Source organism: Scyliorhinus canicula, chromosome 14, assembly GCF_902713615.1.
Source record: "Scyliorhinus canicula chromosome 14, sScyCan1.1, whole genome shotgun sequence".
NCBI lineage: Eukaryota > Metazoa > Chordata > Chondrichthyes > Carcharhiniformes > Scyliorhinidae > Scyliorhinus > Scyliorhinus canicula.
The window spans coordinates 18,115,033-18,141,468 of record NC_052159.1 but is presented as its reverse complement, the minus strand read 5'-3'; the positions used below and the strand labels follow the sequence as shown (position 1 = coordinate 18,141,468).

At 48.8% G+C, this 26,436-nt stretch overlaps 1 protein-coding gene across 4 annotated transcripts in view; it reads left to right on the top strand.

Moving 5' to 3' along the window:
- LOC119977801 (interleukin-5 receptor subunit alpha-like) overlaps positions 1-22,898 on the top strand; it is a 41,075-nt gene extending 18,177 nt beyond the window's left edge. For all 4 annotated transcript variants that reach the window (XM_038819023.1, XM_038819024.1, XM_038819025.1 and 1 more), the window contains 7 exons: positions 10,896-11,016; positions 11,573-11,739; positions 11,969-12,102; positions 14,613-14,745; positions 17,698-17,791; positions 19,980-20,070; positions 22,567-22,898. In XM_038819023.1, coding sequence (XP_038674951.1) covers positions 10,896-11,016; positions 11,573-11,739; positions 11,969-12,102; positions 14,613-14,745; positions 17,698-17,791; positions 19,980-20,070; positions 22,567-22,653 — 827 coding nt within the window. In that variant the 3' untranslated portion in view covers positions 22,654-22,898. The remainder of the gene's footprint in view (positions 1-10,895; positions 11,017-11,572; positions 11,740-11,968; positions 12,103-14,612; positions 14,746-17,697; positions 17,792-19,979; positions 20,071-22,566) is intronic.
- The last annotated feature ends 3,538 nt before the right edge of the window (positions 22,899-26,436 follow it).

The window sequence follows — 26,436 nt, the reverse complement described above, 5'->3', positions numbered from 1 at the left end:
AAACAAACACACAACTGTACAACCTTGCTCATCACCCTAACCCATACAAACCCGTCCCAACCACCAGCAAAGTCCCATTTAAACCCCTTGGTTCAGTCCAAGTCCTTGAGCATTAATTAAAGCCCCGCTTCCTCCGCCGTGTCTAATAAATGGTGTTTGGAACTTTGCGTAACTCTCAGCCTCACTGCGTACACCACCCCAAAATCCACGCCACTCTTATAAAGCGCTGACTTCGGCCTGTTAAAGGCCTCACACCTGGCCAATTCTGCAGCGACATCCCGATACAAGCTGCCTTCTCACCGCACCTCCCGATTCTCCTTGGCCCACTTCGGGACCCTCTCCTTCGTCTGATAGCTATGGAAACAAACTATCGCCGCTCGTGGTGGCTCATTCGCCCCCGTGGATTCGTCCGCAGTGACCGGTGAGGCCTATCCAGCTCAATGGGAGGGACCTGGCCCTCCCCCCCCCCACCAACTTTGTAAACATCAATGCAAAATACTCAGTCGGCCTCAGGCCCTCTTCCTCCTCAGGCAACCCCACGACTCTGAAGTTCTGCCGCCTCGACCTATTTTCCAGGTCCTCGACCTTATCCCTCAGGCCTCTGTTCCTATCCTCCACCCTCCACATCCAGCGAGGCCATCTGATCACTGTGTCGCGACAATGCCTCCTCCACCCCCTTCATCATCTCACCATGCTCCTGCACTGTCTCAAATCTTTCCCGGAGCCGCCTTTATCAGGACCCGACAGCCGGCTAATGGGGTTTTCCATTGTGGGCATCTCCACACCGTTGTGATCCCGCCGGCGGAGAATCCAGCCCGAGGGCTTTGCTGGGTCAATAGGGCGAGATGTCCCATTGTCGCTTCCAGTGCCCAAGCCAATGCCAAGGGGTCCGTCTGGTTTCATTTCTTATTGTACAGATCATAGCAGCTTGATACAACTGAGCGACCTGCTCAGCCATTTCAGAGGGCAATGAAGAGCCGACCACATTGCTGTAGGGTTGGGAAGGTGGGGGTGGGAAGGTGGGGGTGGGGGTTGGGGGCGGCGTGGGGGGGGGGGGGTGCTCTGGACTCACAATGCAGCCAGACCATGTAAGGGCAGCACACTCCCCTTCCGGAAGGGCATCAGTGAACAAGATGGGTTCTTCTGACAATCAACAATGGTTTATTGGTCACCATGATTGTGCCTGGCTTGATATTCCAGAATTATTAATTGAATTCAAACTCCACCAACTGCTAAGATAGAATTTGAACACATTCCCCCAGAACATTAATGTGGGCCTCTGGGTTACTCACACAGTATCATTAGCAACGATGTCACCACCTCCCCCAGGATTAGAATCATAGAATTTACAGTGCTGAAGGAGGCCATTCAGCCCATCGAGTCTGCACAGGCCCTTAGAAAGAGCACCCTACCCAAGCCCACACCTCCACCCTATCCCCGTAACCCCACTTAACTTTTTTTTTTGGACACTGAGGGCAATTTAGCATGGCCAATTCACCTAACCCACACATCTTTGGACTGTGGGAGGAAACCGGAGCACCCGGAGGAAACCCACGCGCACACGGGGAGGATGTGCAGACTCCGCACAGTGACACAAGCCTGGAATCGAATATGGGACCCTGGTGCGGTGAAGCAACTGTGCTAACCACTATGCTACCGTGATTACACATTGACCGGATTGTCAATACGTTATTTATGGATCGGTCTCCGATTAATTAGGCTGTTCATACCCTACGCACACTAGGCTTGTTATAAAGAGTGCACCTGCACAGTCATAGCTATTGCAGAGTCTCTGGGTGAAATCAGGGCCAGGATTATCCCCTACTAGGTGGGGCGGGGGAATTCTCCGCACCTTTAGGGGTTAGGCCCGCGCCGGAGTGGTTCCCGCTTCGCCGGCCGGCGCGAACGGCTTTTGGTGCCCCGCCAGCCGGGTCCGAAAGGCCTTCGCCCGCCAGCAGAAGTCCGCACATGCGCCGGAGTGTCAGCGGCTGCTGACATCATACCGGCGCAGGGGAGGGGGTCTCTTCCACCCCGCCATGGTGAAGGCCATGGCGGGGCGTAAGAAAAAGAATGCCCCCATGGCACAGGCCGTCCCGCCGATCGGTGGGCCCGATCGTGGGCCAGGCCACCGTTGGGGCACCCCCCGGGGTCAGATCGCCCTGCCCCCCCCCCCCCCCAGGACCCTGGAGCCCACCCGCACCGCCAATCCCGTCGGTAAACAGAGGTGGTTTAAACCATGCCGGCGGGAAAGGCCGGGTGGGAGGTGATGGAACCATCAATTCACCAGACACGTGCTTTCAGATATAAACAGTGATTTTAATCTACTTACTACAGAGCCAGCCTGTTACCCGTTGATGAACTCTCGGTGAACTGCAGGCTGACTCTGGACAAGGGTATTTATACAGCAGCACAGGGGGGAGGAGTCGTGGGCGGAGCCAATGGTGGAGCCCTGTACAAACTCCTGAGCATTCCCAGAGCTACTCCCCCTAGTGGTCGGATAACACTACTGCGCTTAAAAAAGTTTTTGGTAAAGTGTGAATTACCAAGTTACATTCACCACAGGAGGTCTGGTTACTCATAGAAGGAGGACTGAACACCCTTTTTAAAAATGGCTATTTTGTGCCGATTAACTGCACCAGTCTGTCACTCAGAAGTCCAGCAAGGTCGACCTCCTAATGGGAAGAAAAGAACAATGCTCATGTTCCATCTTGGTGCCTGATGAAACTGGCCAGGGAAGTGATTACGTGGGGCTGGTTTAGCTCACTGAGCTAAATCGCGGGCTTTTTCAAGCAGACCAAGCAGGCCAGCAGCACGGCTCGATTCCCGTACCAGCCTCCCCGGACAGGCGCCGGAATGTGGCGACTAGGAGCTTTTCACAGTAACTTCATTGAAGCCTACTCGTGACAATAAGCAATTTTCATTTTCATTTCATTTTTTCATTATGTTTGTGCTTATGCACACCTTCAGAAGCAAAGAGAAAGTCCCAGGCCACTTCCTCACAATCTCCTCACTCCACTGCGGCCCAGGTGTTTACCTTCATAATAAGCTTAGTCAGTCTTTCCTGGGAAGCCCCAACAATGTAAGTTCCTCTATTGACAACTTTCTGAAGTGCTTTACAATTCTGTCAAACCACTTCTGCTGTAATCAGCATCATCACCCAGGCTGACACTGAAACTGGTATCCCTCTCTTTCTCTCTCTCTCTCTCTCTCCCTCCTTCTCCTTCTCTCCTTAGAACCTCCATATCATGAAGTAACCCGTTCACTGCTGAACAGTTTTAAGGAACTTTAAGTGCATTTTTATATTACCTTCATACACATATACCAGTCCTGAGGTATTTTTTTATAATGCTGCCCATGATCAAGTTTTCAGATAAGGACAAGAAATGGCCCACATTGAAAAAGTGAATCCAAAGTTAAATCCCAAAGGACCTCCAATTGCAAAGACATGTATGTTCATTTGCAGCATACGTCAGCTCCAGAGGCTCGATGGATTGTAATGGTGCCTGAGCCACATTGCGAGCAAAAGGAAATTGCTTCATTACAGCAGGGAAATGTACTTCAAAAAACATTGGAGTCGTTACAGTTCCACATTGATCCCACGTAAAGCAGAACGCCGATATCATATCCTTCAGAGGGCACCTATGGAACATATTTGTTTGCAGAAACTTATAAATTTATTATAATCTATGAACAAAATGAAAGAATGTCCCAGGGCGAGGTTTAGTTGTGTTCCTCAGGGAAATGATGCATTTTCCCAGGGAGGATTGAAGCTCAGCAACTGCTCTTGTGCTGGTGTCTCACACTGAAATTAACCCTTTGCTCCCTGTTTTAACTTCACCACCAAACTCCCCTTCCCGTAGAAGCTGATCTAAGGGGGAGAGGGATTCAGCTGAAAAGAATCATGTAGACTTTCCCCTCTGGCCCCAGCCCATCTTTCATGACCGTTGGGGTTGGCCTCTCAGTTTATGATATCCCCCCCCCCCCCACCACACAGATAACCTGATAGGGTTCCGACCAGGACTCCGTTGAATGTCACAACGATGAGATAATAATAATAATCGCTTTTTGTCACAAGTAGGCTTCAATGAAGTTACTGTGAAAAGCCCCTAGTCGATGCCCTATTATGTATTCTCATGAATTTTGTTTAATTCCCTTTTCTTCCATGTACTGAATGATCTGTTGAGCTGCTTGCAGAAAAATACTTTTCACTGTACCTCGGTACACGTGACAATAAACAAATCCAATCCAATCCAATTCAATCCAATTCCGGCGCCTGTTCAGGGAGGCTGGTACGGGAATTGAACCTGCGCTACAGGCCTTGTTCTGCATTACAAGCCAGCTGTTCAGCCCACTGTGCTAAACCAGCCCCTTATCCAGTCAAACCTCCATGATCATACAATCCCTCCAGTGTGGAAGGAGGCCATTCGGCCCATTAAGTCTGCACCAATCCGCCGAAAGAGTACTCCACCCAAGCCCACTCCCAGTCCTATCCCAGTTAACCACTTAACACAACCTACACATCTTTGGACACTAACGGGCAATTTAGCATGGCCAATCCACCTAACCTGCACATCATTGGACTGTGAGAGGAAACTGGAGCACCCGGAGGAAACCCACGCAGGCACGGGGAGAACGTGCAGACTCCGCACAGGCAGTGACCCAAGGCTGGAATTGAACCCGAGTCCCTGGCACTGTGAGGCAGCAGTGCCAACTCGATTCCCTGTGTTCACTGCTCACTTCAGTGGATCTCTCTCTATGGACTGGACTTTATACATTACCCACGCATGGAAAAACCAGCGTGTAGACTAGTGGGGCACTGTACCATCAGTAGCGTATCTACTGAGGTCCACCCACCCTTACAGCATCATGTGGGTCGCCCATCTGTGGCCCGATTGAGTCCCATAAGTGGGAAATTAATTTCCAAATTTCGGGCTTCACCCAGCCACCCCTGTGATATAACAGGGATGGGCGAGGCCTGCGCCCCACTTGTAGCACAAAGCATTAAGCTTGTTGACTTCTGGTCAGTAAAAGAGGGGGGTGACTCATTCCTGGGTGCCCTGTGTCATTCGGAGGCCCTCCCCCTCCCCACAGTTGTGCTTCTCCACATCCACCCCACCCTACCCTGTTCAATATGCTCCCCCACAATGCCTCATCATGGGGCCAGTGAGATCTTAGGACTTACCTGAAGGTTTGACTCCATTGCTGAATGCCACCTCCTTGGCACAGCTGCAATACTAGTAGTGGCCACCGCTCCTGCTTGGCACTGCTGGAGTGCATGGCTGACTCCCGTGATCGGCCGTCAACGTTATGAGGCAGACGGCCCTCCTGGAGATGCAGGGAGGCCCCGCCTCACACTAGTTAAAGCAGGGCAGACAGGTTAAGTGGAGATGAACTGCCGTCCAAAATTTATGCTGGAGGGTAGGGAACTTACGCTCAGCATAAAAACCAACGCAGGGTGCCATCTCCCGCATTTAACTCAAGACCTTGGGGCGGAATTCTCCGCAGCAGCCAACGCCGCCGTGAAACCCGGAGTGTTTCACGACGGCGTCAGAGGCCGCTCCTCGCCCTCTATTCTCCCCCCCCCCCCCCCCCCCCCCCCCCGGGGGGCTAGGAGCGGCGTTGCGGGGAACTCGGCCGCCGGGCCTTGACGCTGGCGACAAGGCCCGGCGCGCCGAGAATGACGCAGCCGGCGGCACCTAATGACGTCAGCCGCGCATGCGCAGATTGCAGTGTTCCCCTCCGCTGCCCTGTGGGAGAATCGTGGGGGATGCCAGAGCGGCACTCCCTCGATTCTCCCACCCGGCCTGGGGAGCGGAGAATCGGGCCCTTAGTGTGGGAAATGTGTGTCCAAAAGTAATATGGACATATGGTAATATGGTTTAGCTCACTGGGCTAAATCGCTGGCTTTTAAAGCAGACCAAGCAAGCTAGCAGCGCGGTTCGATTCCCGTACCAGCCTCCCCGGACAGGCGCCGGAATGTGGCAACTAGGGGCTTTTCACAGTAACTTCATTGAAGCCTACTCGTGACAATAAGCAATTTTCATTTTCATTTAATTAATGTGACATCATCACAAGAGAGGTATCTGGTGAGGAACTGGTGAGTATTTATTTGAACGCATTAATCTAAAAAATAGATCCATGCCAAGGTAATTCTCTCTCTCTTTCTTTTTCCTCTCTCTCTCTTTCGTATTCAACCCGCTTTAATTCTTTCTCATGTTCCATTTGTTTAATTTGCAACTGAAGTTTTGCCATTTCCAATGAGTCAGACTCTATCTCAGGCAACTTTAAATGCTTAACCACCGCCATAATTACCTCATCCTTTCACATTTTGTCAGGTAATATTAACTGCAATGTATTTGCCAAACCTAACAGTCTGCTTTTCGTCTCTGTCCATAAGGTACTGCGTGTGATATTCTCCACCCCCAAAAACTTCGGCGCCTCTGAAAGAGCCATTGTCGACAACACGCTTAAACAAAAAATACCACACCGGAAAAGCAACAATCCTTCACTGTCTTTAAGTTCACAAAAGCCACCCAATGGACAGACTTTTATCCCAGAAGGGCACCCAATTGTTATGGGAGAGGCGTTTTCAGAACCCCAAAATGTATCATGGAGTTCAACCAACCTTCCCCTTTAATGTTTGGTGGCTTTTGAAGCACACGGCTTGTTCTCCAGGTGTGGTATTACAATTATGGACACGTGGGTTTTTAAACACAAAACAATATTTATTCCATGAATTCAACTTAACCATTTAAATAAACATTGGATCACTTCAAACTTCCCTTACACCCCTTACTTCAAAGATAACCCTGAAAATAATACAACACTAAATAATCCCTCAAAATGTTCCTTCAAACCTCCAAAAGACCTCACCTTTAACAACAGACATGAGGTTACATTCAATATACTTATAGGGCCCGATCCTCCGCCCCCCACGACGGGTCGGAGAATAGCGGGAGGGCCTTCCCGACATTTTTCCCGCCCTCCCGCTATTCTCCCCCCCCCCCCCCGCCCAACTCCCGACACGAATCGCTGCCGCCGTTTTTTTACGGCCGGCAGCGATTCACAGCTGTTCGATGGGCCGAAGTCCCAGCCCTTTACGCTGTTTTTACGAACGGCAAACACACCTGGTCTGGCCATTCGTAAAAACGGCGGGAACAACTCGCTTTTTATAACCATGGCACCGATTGGCACGGCAGTACCACGGCCGTGCCAAGGGTGCCATGGGCCCGCGATCGGTGGGCACCAATCGCGGGCAGCGGGCCCGATGCCGGCGCACTATTTGTCCTTCCGCCGCCCCGCAGTATCCATTCGCGGGGCGGCTGAGGGGCATCCCGGCCCGCGCATGCGCGGGTTTTGCGCAAATACGCGATGACGTCATCCGCGCATGCGCGGGTTGGAGTCTTCCAATCCGCGCATGCGCGGCTGACGTCATATGACGCGTCAGCCGGCGCTAACTCCGGCAAGCGGGCTTACCGAAATTCGTTAAGCCCGTGATGCCGGAGCTTGCGGCGTCGGGCTGCTACCCCCGACCGGGGACCAGAATCGGTTCCCGGTCGGGAAGGGGCGCGCTGGCGTCAAACCCGCCCGGGTTTGACGCCAGCCTTACGATTTCTCCCGTTTTGAGAGAATCGCGCCCATAGTCTTTGGATTTTCAGACATCAACAGACCAGTTCTGTGTTTTCTTCTTGCAACATTTTGCAAAACAAACAAACACTCCCAGCTTTCTCCTCAAACCTGAAACCAAAAGCAGAAGTGAGCTCAGCTCAGCTCCCCCCACCCTCTGACATCACTTCAGTAATATGAACTGCTCAATTTCTTAAAGGTATGTTGCTTAAACATACATTTCTTAAAGGTACTCTCACATGACAGTTGTATCACACATTCATAGATGTGGTCACCCCATTGTTATGGGCCAGGGTTTAGAGAGCCCCAAAGTGTATCATGGAGTTCACCTGACCCACCCCTTTTATTAGATTGTGGTAATGGGAAACACACGGGCCCACTCTGCAGGTGTGATGCAAACAAAATCTACAGTACTTTTAAATTAAAACACTGTTTGTTTATGAAATCAGTTAACACTTTATAAACCCACAGTAAACATCTTAACAACTATCAACACCAATAAGTCTCCCAAAGAATACAGTACTCTCTAATTAACTGTTAATCTTTCCTTGCAACATCCATAAGACAAAAAGAACCCTTTTTACAGAAATACATCAGGTTTAACTTCACTACTGAGAACAGTTACCACTTTGAAATCACCAAATGAACATTCACAAGCTTGTAGAGATTCATGCACATCTTGCTGTGACTGCAGTTTGTCCAAATCTAAAACAAAACTAAACACACCCTGTAGCTGTGAAAGTAAAAGCAGACAGACAGCCCAGCTCCACCCACACTCTGACATCACTGATACACACCCATTTCTTAAAGGTACATAAACTACAGCTATTTTATAAATACCTACTTCTTAAAGTACTCTCACATGACATCACAGCTTAAGTAAATGGAAGCATTGAGGGAATGGATGGCCACCAGGCAGTCACAAGGACTAAAGAGGAGGTGCAGGCCTTCCCCAAGTTTATCTCACTCTCCAACCAGTTTTCCGTTCTGAATACTGGTGAGGGTGATGGCTCCTATGGGTTTGCATCCAGAGCTCAGTCGATGGTGCCATGGCTGGTTCCCCTGTACAGCGAAGCAGGAGGAAGATTGGGAAATCTGTGGCGATCAAGGTTTTGATAGTTCAAAGAAGGGACAGATGCTTCCACAGTCGTGAAGGTGAATCTAGGTTGGTGTATTGCCTCCCTGGTGGCAGAGTCAAGGATGTCGCCATGTGGCTGGAGTGCAATCTGATGGAGGAAAGGTGAACAGCCAACAGTCGTGTTCCATATCAGTTCCAATGACACAGGAAGAGAAAGGGATGAAGTTCTGGAGCATAGGGGGCTAAGAAAGAAACTAGCAAGCAGGATCTCAATGGTACAAGTGAGTTTAGAAATAAGAGGGTAGGTTAGGTGAATGTATGGCTGGAGAGATGGTGCAGGAGGAGGAGCTTTAGATTCCTGAGGAATGACAATTGGTTCTGGGGAATCTGGGACCTCTAGATGCCAGAGAGGTTTCATCTGAACAGAAGCTGGACCAATGGCTGAGAGGAATGATTTGCTAGTGCTGTTTGTGAGAGTTTAAACAAATATTACAGGGGATTAGTGGGGCTAGTAGCGACAGCACGGTAGCATTGTGGTTAGCACAATTGCTTTACAGCTCCAGGGTCCCAGATTAGATTGCTGGCTTGGGTCACTGTGTTGCTCGTTCTGGGTGAGTGTGCTTTACACTCAATTGGCTCTGTTTTATTCCTTAGCTCTAGAGTTGCCAGGTATCGTTATGATACCGCCACAAGATTCAAGTTCAAGTTCAGACCAATGACTCAATACACCAGTTAGTAAGTTCAAAACAAGACACGTTTATTATAACACAGTTATTTACTACTCATGCATATAACACTAAAAGACTAGGCTATTCCTACCACTAACAGGCCAATACTTATCTGGAATAAGGGAACTGCCGGATCAGGGAACAATGGCCTCTTGCTTTGTCCTGGAACCGCAGGCTTCCAGTTGGTGTGGACTAGAGGGGTCAGGAGTGTCTACTCTCGTAGCGTGCATTGTATGACACTTACTTGATGGCGGCTGCTGACCAGGCCTTTCCTTCTCAAGGTCTTCTGCTGCAAAGGTGTTCTGCTGGGAGGGCCGGCTGGTCTAGAAGAAAGAATCAGTCCTGGGACCTGACTTTTATAGGTCCCAGAGGCTTTGCGTCCCTCTGGGCGGACCCTCTATAAACTTGCAATCGATTGGGTCTCTTCCCAATTGATTGATTTGAATTTCCCCAATAACGGGGCTGTTCCTTGATCATCGGGCGATTCTTTCCACCTTATTGGTGTCCTTTGTCTCAGACTCCACTGGCGCCGGGATGTCTGACCTTCTATAGAATGTTTCAATCTCTTCTAATTGTTGTGTCCATTGTGCCTGGGAATCACCGGGAATTGCTCACTTAATATGCGCAGCTCGTTAGTTACAATGCTATCTGGTTTCTTTAACAGCTGGAATACACGGGGATTCTGCAAACTGGTTGTCTCTTTGCAACTGTCCATTTTTCCCTGTAACCTTTGCGTTCTTCCATTTTGTGTGAGGAAGTGGCCAACCCAGGTGGCTACAACTGTCTGTGCGGAGTCTGCACGTTCTCCCCGTGTCTACTTGGGTTTCTCCCACAGCGATCGATACCTGTTCCGGAGATGGTCACATGAAAGTTAAAAATTTACTGGTGGTGAGACTGGTCGAAGGGTAAATCAGGTAGCCAATTTGCCGTGATCCCATGTTAAGTCACCGGCGATGACCCATTTCACCCGAACTGACTTTTTTCCCCATAATGTTTTTCTCCCCGACGTTCAAAGTTGCCCCCACACAAGGTCAAAGGGCCAGGCAGTGACGCAAGGTGGTGAATTCATTCCACACCACAATGGTACAAAGAGCACATCATTTCTCTGGGGGAATGGGGGAGATCGAAACTTGCTGGGATAGCTTTTACATTGGCATCAGAGTTAGCTGCCCATTATAAAAGCTATCCCAATTTCCCTTCCGTTGGTTACAATGCCAGCTTTACCCCTTCCTGTGTGGTAGCTTACATTGGCATTGCGTTAATATTTCAAAGCATTGTTCCTTTGAGTGGAACAATGACACAGTAATGTGTAAAAGGAAGCAATGGCCTATTTTTGTTTATCTGAAGTCATAGGAGTGCCTGGTTAAGGCAAAAATAGGCCTGGACAACTCTAACTACGTGGTAAATACGCTTATCTTCATATTGAATGCGTCTGTCATTTTTCAAACATTTCATTTCTTCAGATAATCGCACTTCCTCGATTGCCAATCTGTCATGTTTATTTTTTGACGACACTAAAATGAACTGTACCTGGGATATTGATGGAAAAGCACAAGCAGATGCACAGTATATCTTATCTTATATGTAAGTGTGAACGTTCATTCATCTGCCTATCTATCCAGAGACTGAAATGCTGATTGTAACTTATTGAGGGATGAGGTGAGGGATCGCGATGGGCAGAATAGCCTCCTTCTGCACTGCAGATTCTGTGCTCCCGCCGCTGTCAATGGGAACTCCCATTGACGCCACCACACACTGCTGGGAAACCCGTGGGATTTCCACGGGCTCCTGCCACCAGCGATTATGGCCGGTGAATTCCGGCCTATATGTTTTAACAAGAGCGCCTCTCATTCTTCCAAACGCCAATAGATACAGGCGTAACCTGTCCAACATTGCCTCATAATGCAATCACCTCATCTGAGAAATCATCCCAGCCTCCTTGTTGAAGCACCTCTGTGCACTGCGACTTACCTCAGCAGCACCCCACTGCCAGCCCTGCCATTGCGTAAGCAGTGACAGGGGCCTGTCCGCCATCTTTAATTAACCTTAATTGACCTAATAATTATTATTGTTTCAGAAAAGTCCTGGTCATTGCATTCCACGTACATTTTTTATTTCTTAAATATATTATCTTTCCAAGGGTTAATGGAAAACATCAGAGCAAGATCAATAAGTATGGATGTAGCAATACTGCCTGCCATGTTCAGAAGTTTGAATTATTCCTTTTCGGCAAAATTAAAATTTGTGTTCAATTAAGCCAAAGCCCAGCGGAACCTCACTGCATCGTCATCGTACCAATAACTTATTGTAAGACCAACTTACTTTTAATCTTACATTATCTTTACTTCTCTATTGTTCAACTGAACTGTGGTTGTGCTGATAACTGAAATGCCTCAAGTCAGAATGAACCTATCCTATATATTCCCAGGCCACCATGAACTGTAATGCAACAAGCAATAAAAATAAGTATTGGCAATAGGTGATAATATGAACAAACTTGTGGTGTGTTTGTTTTGATAAGTTTTTTTTGGCTCAGATAAAGTCAGTCCTCCAATTCAAGTTAAAATAAATGAAAGCAAAGTAGAATGGAAGCCACCAGGAGGTATCCACCCTTTCGAAGATTTTTTTTATCAAATAGAAATCACAGATCGAAGTGACGGTGTCAAAAAGGTAAATAAATGTGAATGTTCGTACTGTACAGAATTCTACACTGTGTCAAACAATCTGCTTGCATTCTAATCAATGCCAAACACATTTATTCATCATTGCTGTGCTCACTGATCCACACTGATTCCCGATCTGGCAATGCCCAAGTTCTTACATTGTCACTCTTGTTTCCAGAGTTCCCAATGACCTTCCCCCTCCCTTTCTCTGTGACCGCCTCCAGCCAGACTATTCTCCGCGATCTCTGCGTTCAACCAGAATCCCACCCCGATTTTCATCGCTCCACCATTAGCATGCTACCTCAACCGTAATTCCTCTGGAATTCCTTCCCTCTATCTCTCTAACCCCCCCCCCCCCCCCCCCCCCCCCCCCCCGCAACCCACCGCATGACCACCCCGCCCCGCTTCAAGGCGCTCCTAAAAACCCATTACTTTGACCACACCTTTGGTCACCTGTCCTCATTGTCTCCTAATAGTCTCAGTGTCAAATTCTTTTCAGTAATGTTCGACTTTGGGACGTTTTCCAATGTTGATGGTGCTATTTAAATGTAAATTGTTGTCGGTTTCATTTTCCAATGGCTGACATGGAAATAAATGTACAAAAGAGGGCTGTGAATCACGCTGTCTTCCAGTGCTGTTTGTTGTATCTGCCCAAGTCAGATACAAGAGACACCCAAGATTCGATTAAACCACCTAAGATGGCTTGGTTGAACAGTGCATCCAATTCCCGAGTCTGGTCCGTCGTCACGAAGGAGAATCTTGCTGACAGCTTCTTTCCTTCCTTCCTTCCTTCTCCGGTCAGTCTTCTGGATGGTCAAGATCACTTCACATGCTGAGTCTTCGCTCCCGAAGTGTCTTGGACATCGACCTTTATTCCCCTCCCCTCGCACCTTTCTGGAAGCTTCTGTGGCTTTCTGCCAGTGAGGCCTCGGGAGGGGGTCCCAATGAATTTGGTGATGATCACTTGACAGGACACCGAGGCTTGCCCTTAGTGTTCATCCCTTGAGGTGTAGTTTGCACGTACCTTGTTGCCATATAAGATAGTGGCAGGAATTCTGGGTGCCCGAGAGTCTGGCTCAATATGGGCTAACCAAACCAAAGTTGGTGCACATCAATCGAAACGATGATCTCCTGATGGGTGAGTGACAGTACAGGCCCAAACATGTTCTGGAAGTTTGTCTGGGTGCTGCGTATTTGACTTTTGGTCAAGTCCGAATTCCCATCAGCCTGCCAGAGGTTTAACTGCAGTTTGATTGAAAGTGCCCAATTCTTTAAATATCCAATTTAATTGGGCTAGTGAGAACTCATGTGGAAGAGCAAAGGGTTAAAACTGCGAGGTGAGCAGCAGAAATGGCAGATGATTATGAATTAGTTCATAAATCAAAGCTTGGTTTCCGACATCAGTTTCAGCCTGTGAGGGATAGAAACTGGGTCATGAGAAATACTCACGTGGTAAAGGTAAAGGTGGTCTGATGGGAGATAATAAGGAGAGTGTCCCTCAGATTAAAAAAAGAAATCCAGGCGGGTGGAAAAGAAATGAAAAGAAATGTTTTCACTGTAATAAACTCGGCCATGTAAAGTCACAGTGGTGGTTGAAGAAAAGCACTGGGAAGGCTGATGTGGTAAAACAGGATAAGACAGTGGGGTTTGTTAAAGCGGTAAAGGAAAGCCCAAGTGAAGCGAAGGAGGGGCAAAAGATTGTACAGCTTGAGGCACAAAATATGATCAGAGGATTAGATAGGGTGGACAGTGAGAGCCTTTTTCCTCGAATGGTGATGGCTAGCACGAGGGGGACATACTTTAAATTGAGGGGAGATAGAAATAGGACAGATGTCAGAGGTAGGTTCTTTACTCAGAGTAGTAAGGGCGTGGAATGCCCTGCCTGCAACACTAGTGAACTCGCCAACATTAAGGGCATTTAAATTGCCATTGGATAAACATATGGATGATAATGGAATAGTGTAGATGGGCTTTAGATTGGCTTCACAGGTCGGCACAACATCGAGGGCCGAAGGGCCTGTATTGCGCTGTAATGTTCTATGTTCTAAAACTAGGCCATGACCGGTCACCACATGTTAGGAAGCTTAACATGATGCAACCAGTCGTAAAAACAGGGAGCGGGGGGGAGGATTGGGAAAGCTTTCCAAAATGGCGCCCAATCTGCGAGGAACCTTTCTCCTGGCGAAGGTTAGCTCTCCAGCACGTAATCACTCTAAGTGCAGCCTCGGCGGAGAAAACCTCCCCAAGGCCAAAGAAAGTGGCAAAATTCCGTTGAATAGCGAGGATATTTCTCGGAGCTGCAGGCGTTGAGAAGCATCTGATGAAACGTGCCATCCAATGGGCTTTAATTCAGGTCTGCCACAGATTCCCAGACCCTCAGTATTCTGTTTCTCGAGTCGCTTCACTTTTATTATTTCTTCATTAAATAATGTTTATTTTGCAAAGGAATTATCCACTTTCCGTTGTACTTATGCATGTTGTGGTCTTGGTGTTCTAATTATTATGATATTGGTTTAGATTAAAGATGTAGAATCGACCAAGTGGAGCATTGAAAATTGGAATAAAAGATACTCTGTAAGAGTGAGGGCAAAAATTAACAATTACTTGCCCGATGCTATCTGGAGTGACTGGAGCCAGGCTGTCAATATTGGTAAGAATATATATAACCTGTCAAAATACGGTTTTGCATCTGGGGTTGAATTTTCAAATGGGTCGGCGCGACATCCATGATGAGCAATTTGACCTCCCATCCCTCAAGCTGGTTACCCACCACCAACATGTATCCGAGTTCCAGTCAATAAGCGTCTTTGATCTTCAACCCTCCTCCTCGACTGGGGTCATAACACCAAGCAGAACACCGAGGAGGACGTCTCGAGTTTCCCTTGTCCTCTGTGCTCGAGAAACCACATGGGTTTCGCACCCACGACCGGGCCTCTCCCTGTCAAGATTGGTGGGCAACTACGTTAAGATTCTCTCGTCTGCGTCTTCCTTTTGCTCTTCACCTTAATTTGACATCTGTTCAGAATCAACATTTTATTGCCATCACTCCCAGCCTGTTTTTTTCCCCAGGGACTGATGTGTCCAACATTACGTGCAGCAAAAATTCCCAAGGCAGCCTACGAAATATGAACAGTTTTTAAATAGGCTCTCTGTTTTGGCCAAATGTAGGGGTTACTGCAGTACAGAGAATTCAGAGAAAGGCACAGGTTTTTTGGGGGAAGTTAAAACTGAAAAGGTGGCACGTGGGAGTGAGCCATTTTACAACAGGTCACAGTAGTTTGAGTGAAACAAAATGGTGGCAGAGCTCCCAAATCCATTAGGCCGTGAACCAACAGTCCCCTCCCCACTGCCAGGAGATAGCCTGACATCTGCCTCAGTTCACAGCATGATGCCCACTCAGCATATTACTTTTTTACTTTTCAATATTTTAACAACAAGTGAAAAGAAATAGATTTTGTATTTCACCCAGACACCAAAAATCCTCTGTCTTGAGAGCTGAGGGGCTGGATTCTCCACTTCGCCGGCAGTTCACTCACGCCCACGGATTTCCCAACGGCATGGGGGTGCCCACAATGGGAAACCCCATTGGCCGGCTGCCGGGACGGATGATCCTGCTGTCGGCGGGGGAGCGCCACACCAGAAAACGAGTGCAGCAGGACGGAGAATCCTGCCCAGCATCTGTGTCAACCCAAATGACCCAAATTTGCACCGCACAAAATCCTTGATTGATATTCATCACCGTATTCATGGAACCAGAAATAGAGTTGGAACAGAAGACAGTAGTTTTCCTTTCTTGGAACTCGAAAGGACAGTCTCTTTATCGCATGGTTGACAGCATTACATATTAGACACGATTTTCTGGGGCTCTCTCTGTGGCCATTAACACTCCCGAGAGGGCCATAACAGGATTTGCGCCAGGAAAATGTCAGAATGAGATGTTCCCCTCCACCCGCCACTGGTGACTCTGGGCATAACCCCGATATCCATTAATTTAAATTATGTAAATATTTTTTTCCAATTAAGGGGTAATTTAGCATGACCAAGCCACCTACCCTGCACATCTTTGGGTTATGGGGGTGAGACCCACGCAGACAGGGGAAGAATGTATAAACTCCGCACGGAGAGCGAACCGGAGCCGGGATCAAACCCGGGTCCTCGGCACCGTGAGGCAGCAGTGCTAACCACTGTGCCACCGTGCTGCCCTTAAATATCATTTAACAGCTTTACGCCGTACCTTGGGTACCTATCACCAGGTGCAGATCACTCCCGATTGTCGCAGCTTCCTTTCTCTTGCAAGTCAGCGTAGCGCTCCATTGGAGCCTTCACCAACGTTACACCAGGCTCACCCAATGTAAAACACTCCCGATAGGATTGAGAATGTAACCACTCCTTTGGACACCCGAACCTTGATGGACTAAAGGCTGTTGTTTCATCTCTCCAGCCTTGGGACGCAGTGGTACACGTGTGCTCTGAGACCACCTGAAACCCACGCAACCACTGATGGCCACCCTTCTCGGTGCCCCATTCAGCAGAATGCCCACTCAGTACTTACCCATGGGCCAGTGCAGAATATCATTGAACCTTTTCCGCCACTGAATACAGGCTCCCCTGGACAAGGTCATCGCCGCTGACCTCGGCTGCCACCTCACTTCATGCCTTCTTGGCGAAGCGGGATGACATCCTTGTCCCATCCATCAGCATCGGAATGTCCCCCATTTCCATTCCCGCTTCCACCAGAGTTCGGGGACAATGCTGACAGGGAATATTCCGTGCCCTGTGGACTCCGCTTTTAAAGTTCACCATTGGACACATGAGCCCATCCCGCTCACCAAATGTGGCCGCGACTCACGCTGAGTGAGCCTAATGTCGCGGCAGGAACAGGATTATCGGCCGCTTCCGATTCTGCCCGTCGATCGTGCATGCCAACCGTTAAATTCCACCCTTCATCTTTCAATCGAAGCACTTCTCACTCTTCCAAACTCCAGTGGATACAATCCTGGACTGTCCACTTCTTCCTCAGAATACATCCCAACCATTCCATTATTTCTAGTCTGGGAAATAAGGGATGGGCAACAAATGGTGTCCTTGCTCGCGACTGCCACATTTCCCCACAAAAGTATTTTTAAAATCACCTCTTCAGTCCCGTGATCAGTTATCAAGACATTTTATAAATTGTAAACAGTCGAGGTCCCTGCATCATTCCCTGCAACACTCATGCTGCCAACCTCAAAAAGACCCATTTATGCCTACTCTCGGCTTCCTGTACCAGTTCTGTCAAAGGGTCACATGGACCCGAAACGGCAACTCTGTTTATCTCTCCACAGATGCTGCCCAACCTGAGTTTATCCGGCGGTTTCTGTTTTAGAGCCAAATCCCACTGTACAAAATTATTGCCCGACATAATTGGTAAATAATTACCAATTATTTCTCACAATTATTGTGAGAAATAGTAAGAAATACTTGCAAGGTTTGATTTGTTATCCTGTCATAAATCCGTCCGAGGTATTCGAGTCCGCCCTGCCTCCAGTTGTCTGCACTTTGTGAGTAAACATGCCAGTATCTTGTGCCAATCTGTAATCTGGTTTTGTCTTGTTGCTTGCAGAGCCTGCTGTATTTAAGGATTGGACTTTGCCAATCGTGATTACACTGATCATTTCTGGTGTGCTGGTGGTGCTCTTCCTATTCATCTGCAGAAGGTAAGAGTATCCTGACTGGTTTGTTACACTCATGAGGGGACTGCATTGTGATGCTTATGGCACAGGACTAACAACTCAGATGTTTTTTAAAAAATTTAGATTAGCCAATTATTTTTTCTATTAATGGGCAATTTAGCGTGGCCAATCCACCTACTCTGCACATTTTTGGGTTGTGGGGGCGAAACCCACGCAGACACGGGGAGAATGTGCAAACTCCACACGGACAGTGACCCAGAGCCGGGATCGAACCTGGGACCTCAGCGCCGTGAGGCGGTTGTGCTAACCACTAGGCCACCGTGCTGCCCACAACTCAGATGTTGAGAGCTAAATGGACAGGACTTTCTAAATGTTCTGACGACAGGCCATCGACCTGAAATGTTGGGCGTGATTTAATGCCCGTGTTGCTCTTTAGCGAGAGTACGACGAGGCCGTTAGATCGCGGGAAAGGTCAAAAACGACAACCGGGCCGGGCGCTGATTGGTTTGCAATCTAACCAGCACAAAATCAGGACCCTGCCGTAGCGTGATGAGAAACCAATAATCATCCTCGGATGGCCGGCTGGTTCTTCGTTGATAAGGGGTACCCGCTGAGGGCCTGGCTAATGATGCCAGTATGGAGGCCGGTGTCCGATGCGGAGATCCGATACAATGAGGCCCATGCGGCCACCCGGTCTTGAGTGGAGCATCGGACTCCTCAAAATTCGGTTACGGTGCCTTGACCGACCTGGTGGCAACTGCTGTACACCCCCCGGAAGATCACTGGAGGTGGAGGACGAGGAGGTGCCGGACCAGGAGGGGCTGGAGGATGAGCCTGAGGAGAGCCTGCAGGACCAGGAGGATGAAGGATAGGTGGCAAAGGTGAGGCTCCAGCAAGCCCAGAGGGCCAGGGAGGCCCTCATCCTTGCCTCCTTCACATAGGACGTAACCTCATCTGACATTCCCCCCCACTCCGCCCCACTCTCCAAACCCCTCTCCCAAATCCTCCCATCCCTCATTGCACCCTCTCCTTTATCCCCAGCTCCTTTCCCCCATGCCCTCTCAGCGATCCTCTACCTGCTTAGCATTCTATGCTGTGCCGTTGTGGTGAGGTGTGTCCGCTCCTCAGTGACCGGAACATGCACTGGAGCTCCCCAGCAATGCCTATCTGCGACTGGGCCACGCCCCTCAGCGACCAGGACATGCTATGCACAACTACCCCAGCAGCCGTGACATGCTCTGGAGGGCCTCGGGTATGCCCAACCTGAGACTGGGACATGCTCTGCAGCACCGCGTCAAGGTCCACCTGGGACTGGGACACGTCTCCCGGTGACTGGGACATGCTGTCAAGGCGCTCAACCATGGCTTTCCCTGACTGAACCACACCTTGGACACCACCATTCATGCTGCCGATGTGGTGCACCAGGCACTCCACTGCGGTCGCCACCCTAGCTGTGTTGGCCTCGGTACCACGCATTGCCAGCGCCATCTCTTGCGCCTGTAGCTTCTGGGACTCTTCCAATCTGTTATGGGCCTGCTGGAGTGTTGCTGACATCCCCCTCTGAATCTCAATGGTCTGCATCAGCTCCGGGATAGCCTGGTCCAGAGGCTCAGCCTCTGGCTGGGACTCAGCTGGGTCCTGGGATCCAACAGCCCTGCGACTGCTGTCTCACCTGGGCATTCCTGCCTCGACCAGATGTGCATCTGCAACTGTGTGGTGCTCACCCAGATTGTGCCCCGGAAGCCTGACCACCACTGAGGTGTGCATCTCTGCACTGGTGGAGAGTGGGGATGACAGCTGTGCTGCAAATATGATGGTCTCCCTGGACCTCCCCTTCGAGTTGTGCTCATGAGAGGCAAGGGAGGGGGGGGGGGGGGGGTGACCCCCCACAGATAGGTGGGGGCAGTGCCAGGTGCATGCTCGTGGATGTGGGGGGAGGGTAGGGCCGGTGCCAGGGGTCTGTGCCAACGTTGACCTTCTTACAGCACTGGAGGCCAGCCCTCCTGGTGACACTCCGAGAGCTGCCGAGAAACTAAAATTCTTTAATTTTCCCTCAGGACAGCTGTGTTGTTCTCCAATTTTTACACCTTTACCAAATTAGTAATGATCTCTGAGAGTGGTGTGTCTCAGCTATACATCTCTCGAGATGGAGAATTGATGCAAACAATCTTTTGACTAAATTCTTCTCATTGAATATATTTATTCTTCCTAGGTACATTTTATTGGAAAACTTGTGTCAACCAATCCCTGATCCCAAAAATAGGTTCAAAGGTCTAATTGACAATCACAATGGAGATTTTCAGGTAACTATTTGCAATAATGGATTGAAGATTGCAGATTGAATGCGGAGCGACATGCATTTACATAGTGTCTTAAATGTAGAAAGAGGTTCTTTCACGCGGGCAATGTTACCGAGTTGGAAATAAGCCGACCCCTGTGCGCGGACAGCAGGTCAGCTCAAGGTCAGGTCGGATGCTGGGCTTGCAGGCTTCAGGCAGAAGCAGAATTCCACAGAGGTTGGAAATCTGAAATAAAAACAGCGATGCCGGTAAGGCAGCACCTGCGGCGAGACGAACTGAGTTAACATCTCAGATCGACACTGCGAGACGTGCTGAGCATTTTCTGTTTTTGGTTTGATTCTGAGGAGGATAGATCCCCTTGGTGTGGAAGTTGGAAGTTGCAGTGAGGACAATGGCTTGGAACTGTGGCCCATGCATTGGCAGATGTTGGATGGGCATTCTGATAACACAGGGCAGCGATGGAGACGACGCAGGCCCTGGCAATAGCAGCTGGGAAAGTTGACCACCATGCCCGCAGGCCATGGTTACCCAAGGACTCCCCCCAGATGAAGTTGCTGGCCTGTCATTTTTAGCTGCTGGGCCACTCGGCTTAGCAATGTTTCTGTTGGAGCCGTGGCTTATTCTCAGCGTTATATTGCAAATGAATTATTAAGAAAGTGACCCATTGTTGACTGTGGGTGATGACGTTAGGTTAAAGTCTACCAATGCTTATTATAGTCAGGCCCTGTGTTTCCTCTGCTTTGTAATGGGGCGGATCCTTGTTAGTTGGCTCCTTTGCCAGTTATTATCACCTCTGACTCAAACTCTATTCATTCAAGTATTTTGAAAATGGATGAACCAGCCATTGGTGTTTACATAGATACATAGATACATAGAATTTACAGTGCAGAAGGAGGCCATTTGGCCCATCGAGTCTGCACCGGCTCTGGGAAAGAGCACCCTACTCCCTACCCAAGGTCAACACCTCCACCCTATCCCCATAACTCAGTAACCCCACCCAACACTAAGGGCAATTTTGGACACTAAGGGCAATTTCTCATGGCCAATCCACCTAACCTGTACATCTTTGGACTGTGGGAGGAAACCGGAGCACCCGGAGGAAACCCACGCACACACGGGGAGGATGTGCAGACTCCACACAGACAGTGACCCAAGCCGGAATCGAACCTGGGACCCTGGAGCTGTGAAGCGATTGTGCTATCCACAATGCTACCGTGCTGCCCGTTTAACCTCACTCAAACTCCTACTATGGAACAATGCTTGTACAGCAGCGCTTAACCCGTCTCTTGAATCTAACATTGCTCAGGCAATTTAGCGTGGCCAATCCACCTAACCTACACATCTTCGGTTTGTGGGGGTGAAACCCACGCAGACACTGGGAAAGTGTGCAAACTCCACACGGACTGTGACCCAGAGCCGGGATTTGAACCCAGGTCCTCAGCCCCGTAGCCTGCAGTGCTAACCACTGTGCCTCATGCCTCCCACAAATAATAATAATAATAATAATAAGAAGAAGATGAATTTTTATTAGTGTCAGAAGTAGGCTTACATTAACACTGCAATGAAGTTACTGCGAAAAGCCCCTAGTCGCCACATTCCGGCTCCACAGAGGGAGAATTCAGAAAGTCCAATTCACCTAACAGCACGTCTTTCGGGACTTGTGGGAGGAAACCGGAGCACCCAGAGGAAACCCTCGCAGACACGGGGAGAACGTGCAGGCTCCGCACAGACAGTGACCCAAACCGGGTTCTTGGCACTGTGAAGAAACAGTGCTAACCACTGTGCTACCATGCCGCCTATTTCTCTGTTCCATAGTAGGAGTTTGAGGGAGGTTAAACATCAATGGCTGGTTCACCCATGGCCATGCATTGCGACACCAAATGGTTCAGTCAGCAAACAAGCAACATTCAAACTGGGCCATTTTCCTTTGCATTTACTAACGAGAATTTTGGGTGCCATCATTTCCACAGCAATGTGTTTCCACCCTTCTGTCCACTGGTCTGCACACCCAGCTACACTGCAAGCTGTTGTGTTGCTTTAAAAACCATGAATTAAAAATTGCACTGTGCTACCGTGCCGTCCCTGATGGTAAATTAGTTACATGCCAGCTCGATTTCTGAAGGTGCTGCTGTACGCCCATCATGGCACGCATATTAATTCTCTGGCACACTGCCCCCCCCCCCCCCCCCCCCTCCCACCCCCAGGCCCCCACTCAAAGAGAAGTTTTGAGTAGTGGATAAAGCAGCAATGAGGTTTACATGGGACCCAAGACAACTTCCCCCTCGCCCATCAGCCTCTCCGTAACGTTTTACTAGTTAGGAAATTGGGGAGTGGGTGAAGGGTCCCCTGATTTCAGGCGTGACAAAATTACCAGTTGCATCAAAACTGTCAAGTTGCAACTATATGGGTTGATCCACTGTAACGGATAACTGCTAACTATTTGGATCGAGCATGTGCCTCAGCACAAATAAGTAACAATGTTGTTTTTGCTTTGAATAGGAATGGATCAATGCCAAGCAATTCAAGACCAAAGTGCCTGAGGAATGCATTGCAGTTGCTGTTGACGACGAGATTTTTACATCTTAAAGCAGACAAGAAATTTCAGATCATTGAATCGTTAACCCCAGCCAGAATCCAGAATATTGCGCTCTCAGACCAGACCCCCAACAATGACTAGGACACTGGAGCAAAACCTCAATATATTATTGTAATTTTGTAAGACTGTGCGGGAAGGATACATCGCTCCAGGAAGTGATTGCATGAAGAGACAGGGATATGCTATTTTAAAGCAAACTTTATTTACTCGCACAGAATTAAAATCTTTAACATGCTCTCTTTGTTCCCACTTGAATAAGAAGAAAGAAACCCATTTCAGCTCTCCATCCACTTTAACTACCACTGGCATAGAGGAATACTTGCTTTACAGAGGCGTTCTTTGAGAAAGAAAGATCTTGTGCCACTGCTTTAAAGAAAAGACCTGAATCCTGTCAGACCCATGCAGAAATTTTGGTTGCATTTCTTCAGAAGATGCTTCTCAGCTGGTTTCAGCTTCCCTTATTCTCAGACAAGTCTTCACTGCTTTGAAGGCTGTTAATCTCTTTTAACTGAACTGCAATGAGAGCACAACTGCTTCACTTCTGGACACAGCTTCATTCAGATCAGAACTGAACGCCTGATACCTTAGTTCCACCCAGCAATTACCGCGCTGAAATCTAATTAACTCCACGGGGAATCCCCTTAATCAAACTAGCATTCCGTTAGCCCAAGCTTTTTACAATGCTTTAATCGCACCCCTGGTTCCCAACCTTCCGGACAAGGATTTGTTTTAAAACGTGACTGCAGCAGTCACACACACTTTAACCCAGGCTTTTAACCCTTACTGCACCAAATATCTGTAATACAATACACCTGAAATTCCTAAGTTCATCATAAGAAGGCTTTTTCTATAACAGAATATCTATCAGAACTTTTAAGTATAATTATAATAGAGGTGTGTTTACTTTATTTGTAAGTGTGAATTAATTAGGCTGTATTGAATGCTTTTAAAATTTGATTTCCCTGATTAGAAATTCCTCTCTGCTATCAATGCACAGATAGTGAGTTGCCTTTTGCTTTCTGTGCTGCATAACCCAGAGGCTAAAAGGCACAATTTGCCCCTTTTGGGTGATCACCCAAATGTGTGTGGTTCAGCAGGCTTGTATCTGGAGCAAACATTGTACTTTGAGACACCAGGGTGGAATGCATCGCTGTTTGCCTGGCCCAGTGGCAACATTCCGTGTCCGACGAGCGTGAGATACCTTAGTAATCTTAGCGCCTTAGCGCCTGCAACAGCGCTGCGCTGAGTGAGCGCAGCGCTGTTGCAGGCGCCATCTTTCAAACTGTTAGCCAGATGTTAAGGATTCCATTGTGCCATTTGAAGAACGGCAAGGCAGTTCCTTCAAGAGGAGACACTTGGAAGAAAGAGTTTAAATTCAAATCTGGGCCAGAATTCTCCGGCCTTTCCCGCCGGCAGCGCACCCCCACCCCACGGTTTTCCCAGCGGCATTTGGTGGCTTCAATGGGAAATCCCATTGGCAAGCGGGAGGAGTGTAGAATCCCACTGCCAGCCAATGGCACGCAGCTGCGAAACACACGGCAGGGGGCAGGGCCGGCTCAAGGTACCGGCAACTCGGGCAGTCGCCCGGGGCGCCATGTGCTAGGGGGCGCCATCAAGGGGTGCGGGTCCCGCGCATGCGCAGTTGGGCCGGTGCCAACCAGCGCATGCGCGGTGGTCGCCCTCCCTCAGGCCGCCCCGCACAAACATGGCAGATGGATCCAGGCTCGCCGGTGGTCACTCCGGGCCCCCCCCCGAAGGGCGCCGAAGTTCAGCTTGCCCGGGGCGCCAGCAACCCTAGGGCCGGCGCTGCAGGGGGTGAATCCAGCCCATGATGTCAAAGGAAAGTAAGGAAGTAATCGGTCGGTGAGCATTTTCTTTTCCAAGTGAGGTCATTGGTTTAAATTAAGAGTTGAGAAATTAAAATTTCCAATCAGGGTAAGCAAAACAAAGAATGAATGAATGACTTCATCTGAGCACAAGAGATTTTGGTGAGTGCAGGAGTTCACAGAGCTGGCGGCAACCGGTACTGCTTGATACAAAAGAGGTAGAAAACAATTAGGGTTAAATTAATGCTGCAATAATGAGCTTCCGTCAATGAATCCCAGGAGGCAGGATCTGGCCTGTGATCAGAGATGAAATGAAAATCACTTATTGTCACGAGTAGGCTTCAATGAAGTTACTGTGAAAAGCCCCTAGTCGCCACATTCCGGCGCCTGTCCGGGGAGGCTAGTACGGAAATCGAACCGTGTTGCTAGCCTGCTTGGTCTGCATTAAAAGCCAGCGATTTAGCTGAGTGAGCCAGATAGGAGGGTGTGTTTGAGAAATTTATCAGGATTCTGTGAGCATGCACTAAGCATGATGGATAAAGAGGAACCAGTAGATATAATGTATTTGGATTTTCAAAAGGCATCTGATAAGGTGCCACATTGGGCGAAGTGGTATTGCCGTTCATAGGACATGGGCATCGCAGGTTGGACAGCATTTATTGCCCATCCCTAATTGCCCTTGAGGGGGCAATTTAAATTCAACCAAATTGCTGTGGATCTGGAGTCAGACAGAGGCCAGACTGGGTAAGTATGGCAAATTTCCTTCCCCAAAGGACATTAGTGAACCAGTTGGGTTTTTAAGACAATCAACAATGGTTTCATGGTCATCATTTGACTTTTTTAATTCCAGTTTTTTATTGAATTCAAATTTCACCATCTGAAGTGGCGTGATTAACCTGGGACCCCTCGAACATTACTCCGGGTCTCTGGATTACTAGTCCAGTGGCAATACCACCAAGCCACCACCTCCCCGTACGTATGACTCCAGACCCACAGCAATGTGTACGGTTCTTAAATACCCTCGGGGATGAGCAATAAATGCTGTCGCAGCCAGAGATGCCCACATCCCATGCATGAATAGAGAAAAAAAACCAGAAAAGTTTCTGCACAAAATTAATACTCATGATATTGGGGATGAAATAGCAGCAAAGATAGAGGATTAGCTAACTAATAGACAACAGAGAGTCAGGATAAATGTATCATTTTTATGTTGGCAAACTATAACTGGTGAGTTGTCACAGTGATTAATGCTGGCTCCTCAAATTGTTACAATCTATATTGGAGACTTGGATGTATATTTTCGTCAAATTTGCTAATAAAAGTGTAAAGTCTCAGGCAAGCAACCACTCGGAAGCGATGACTGCAGAAACGTTTTGATTTCTTTGATTTACCATTTGCACCTCCTGCTCCCTGAAGGGTCTCCCACGACCAGCCCACACCTGGGCCGGGATATTTATGCCCCAGCAGTCCTCGGAAAACAGGGGGTTGCCCTGGCACCCCACCCTCATCTGGGTAGATCGTACTTAGGTGATACCACAGGGACTCTGAGGTTGCAGATCGCGGGGCCTCCCGTAGGGTTATAACACCCCTCTGCTACTCCCCTAGTCCGATACGTTTTGATGGGAGGGGGGAAATCCTTTGTCCTCTTCACCTGGGATTGCCTAGCCAACGCCCACCATTCCAGGCCCGGAGCTGCGTAATGGACCGTGGAGTGTTGCTTCCTGGTCGAATGTCTGGCCGGTTCCGCCGCCCCTTACTCGGCAGTCATCCCTGGACCTGCGTCGACTTCCACGGGCAAAATCTCCATGTCCGATTCCTGGTTGGACTGGTCAACTTCCTGCATTTCAGAGTCACAATGTTCAGCCTCCCCACAGGGCATTACCGGCAGCTGTTACGGAGATAAGGGCACCACGGGTCTTGGTAGCCTTGGTTGGTCCTCGGGCACCT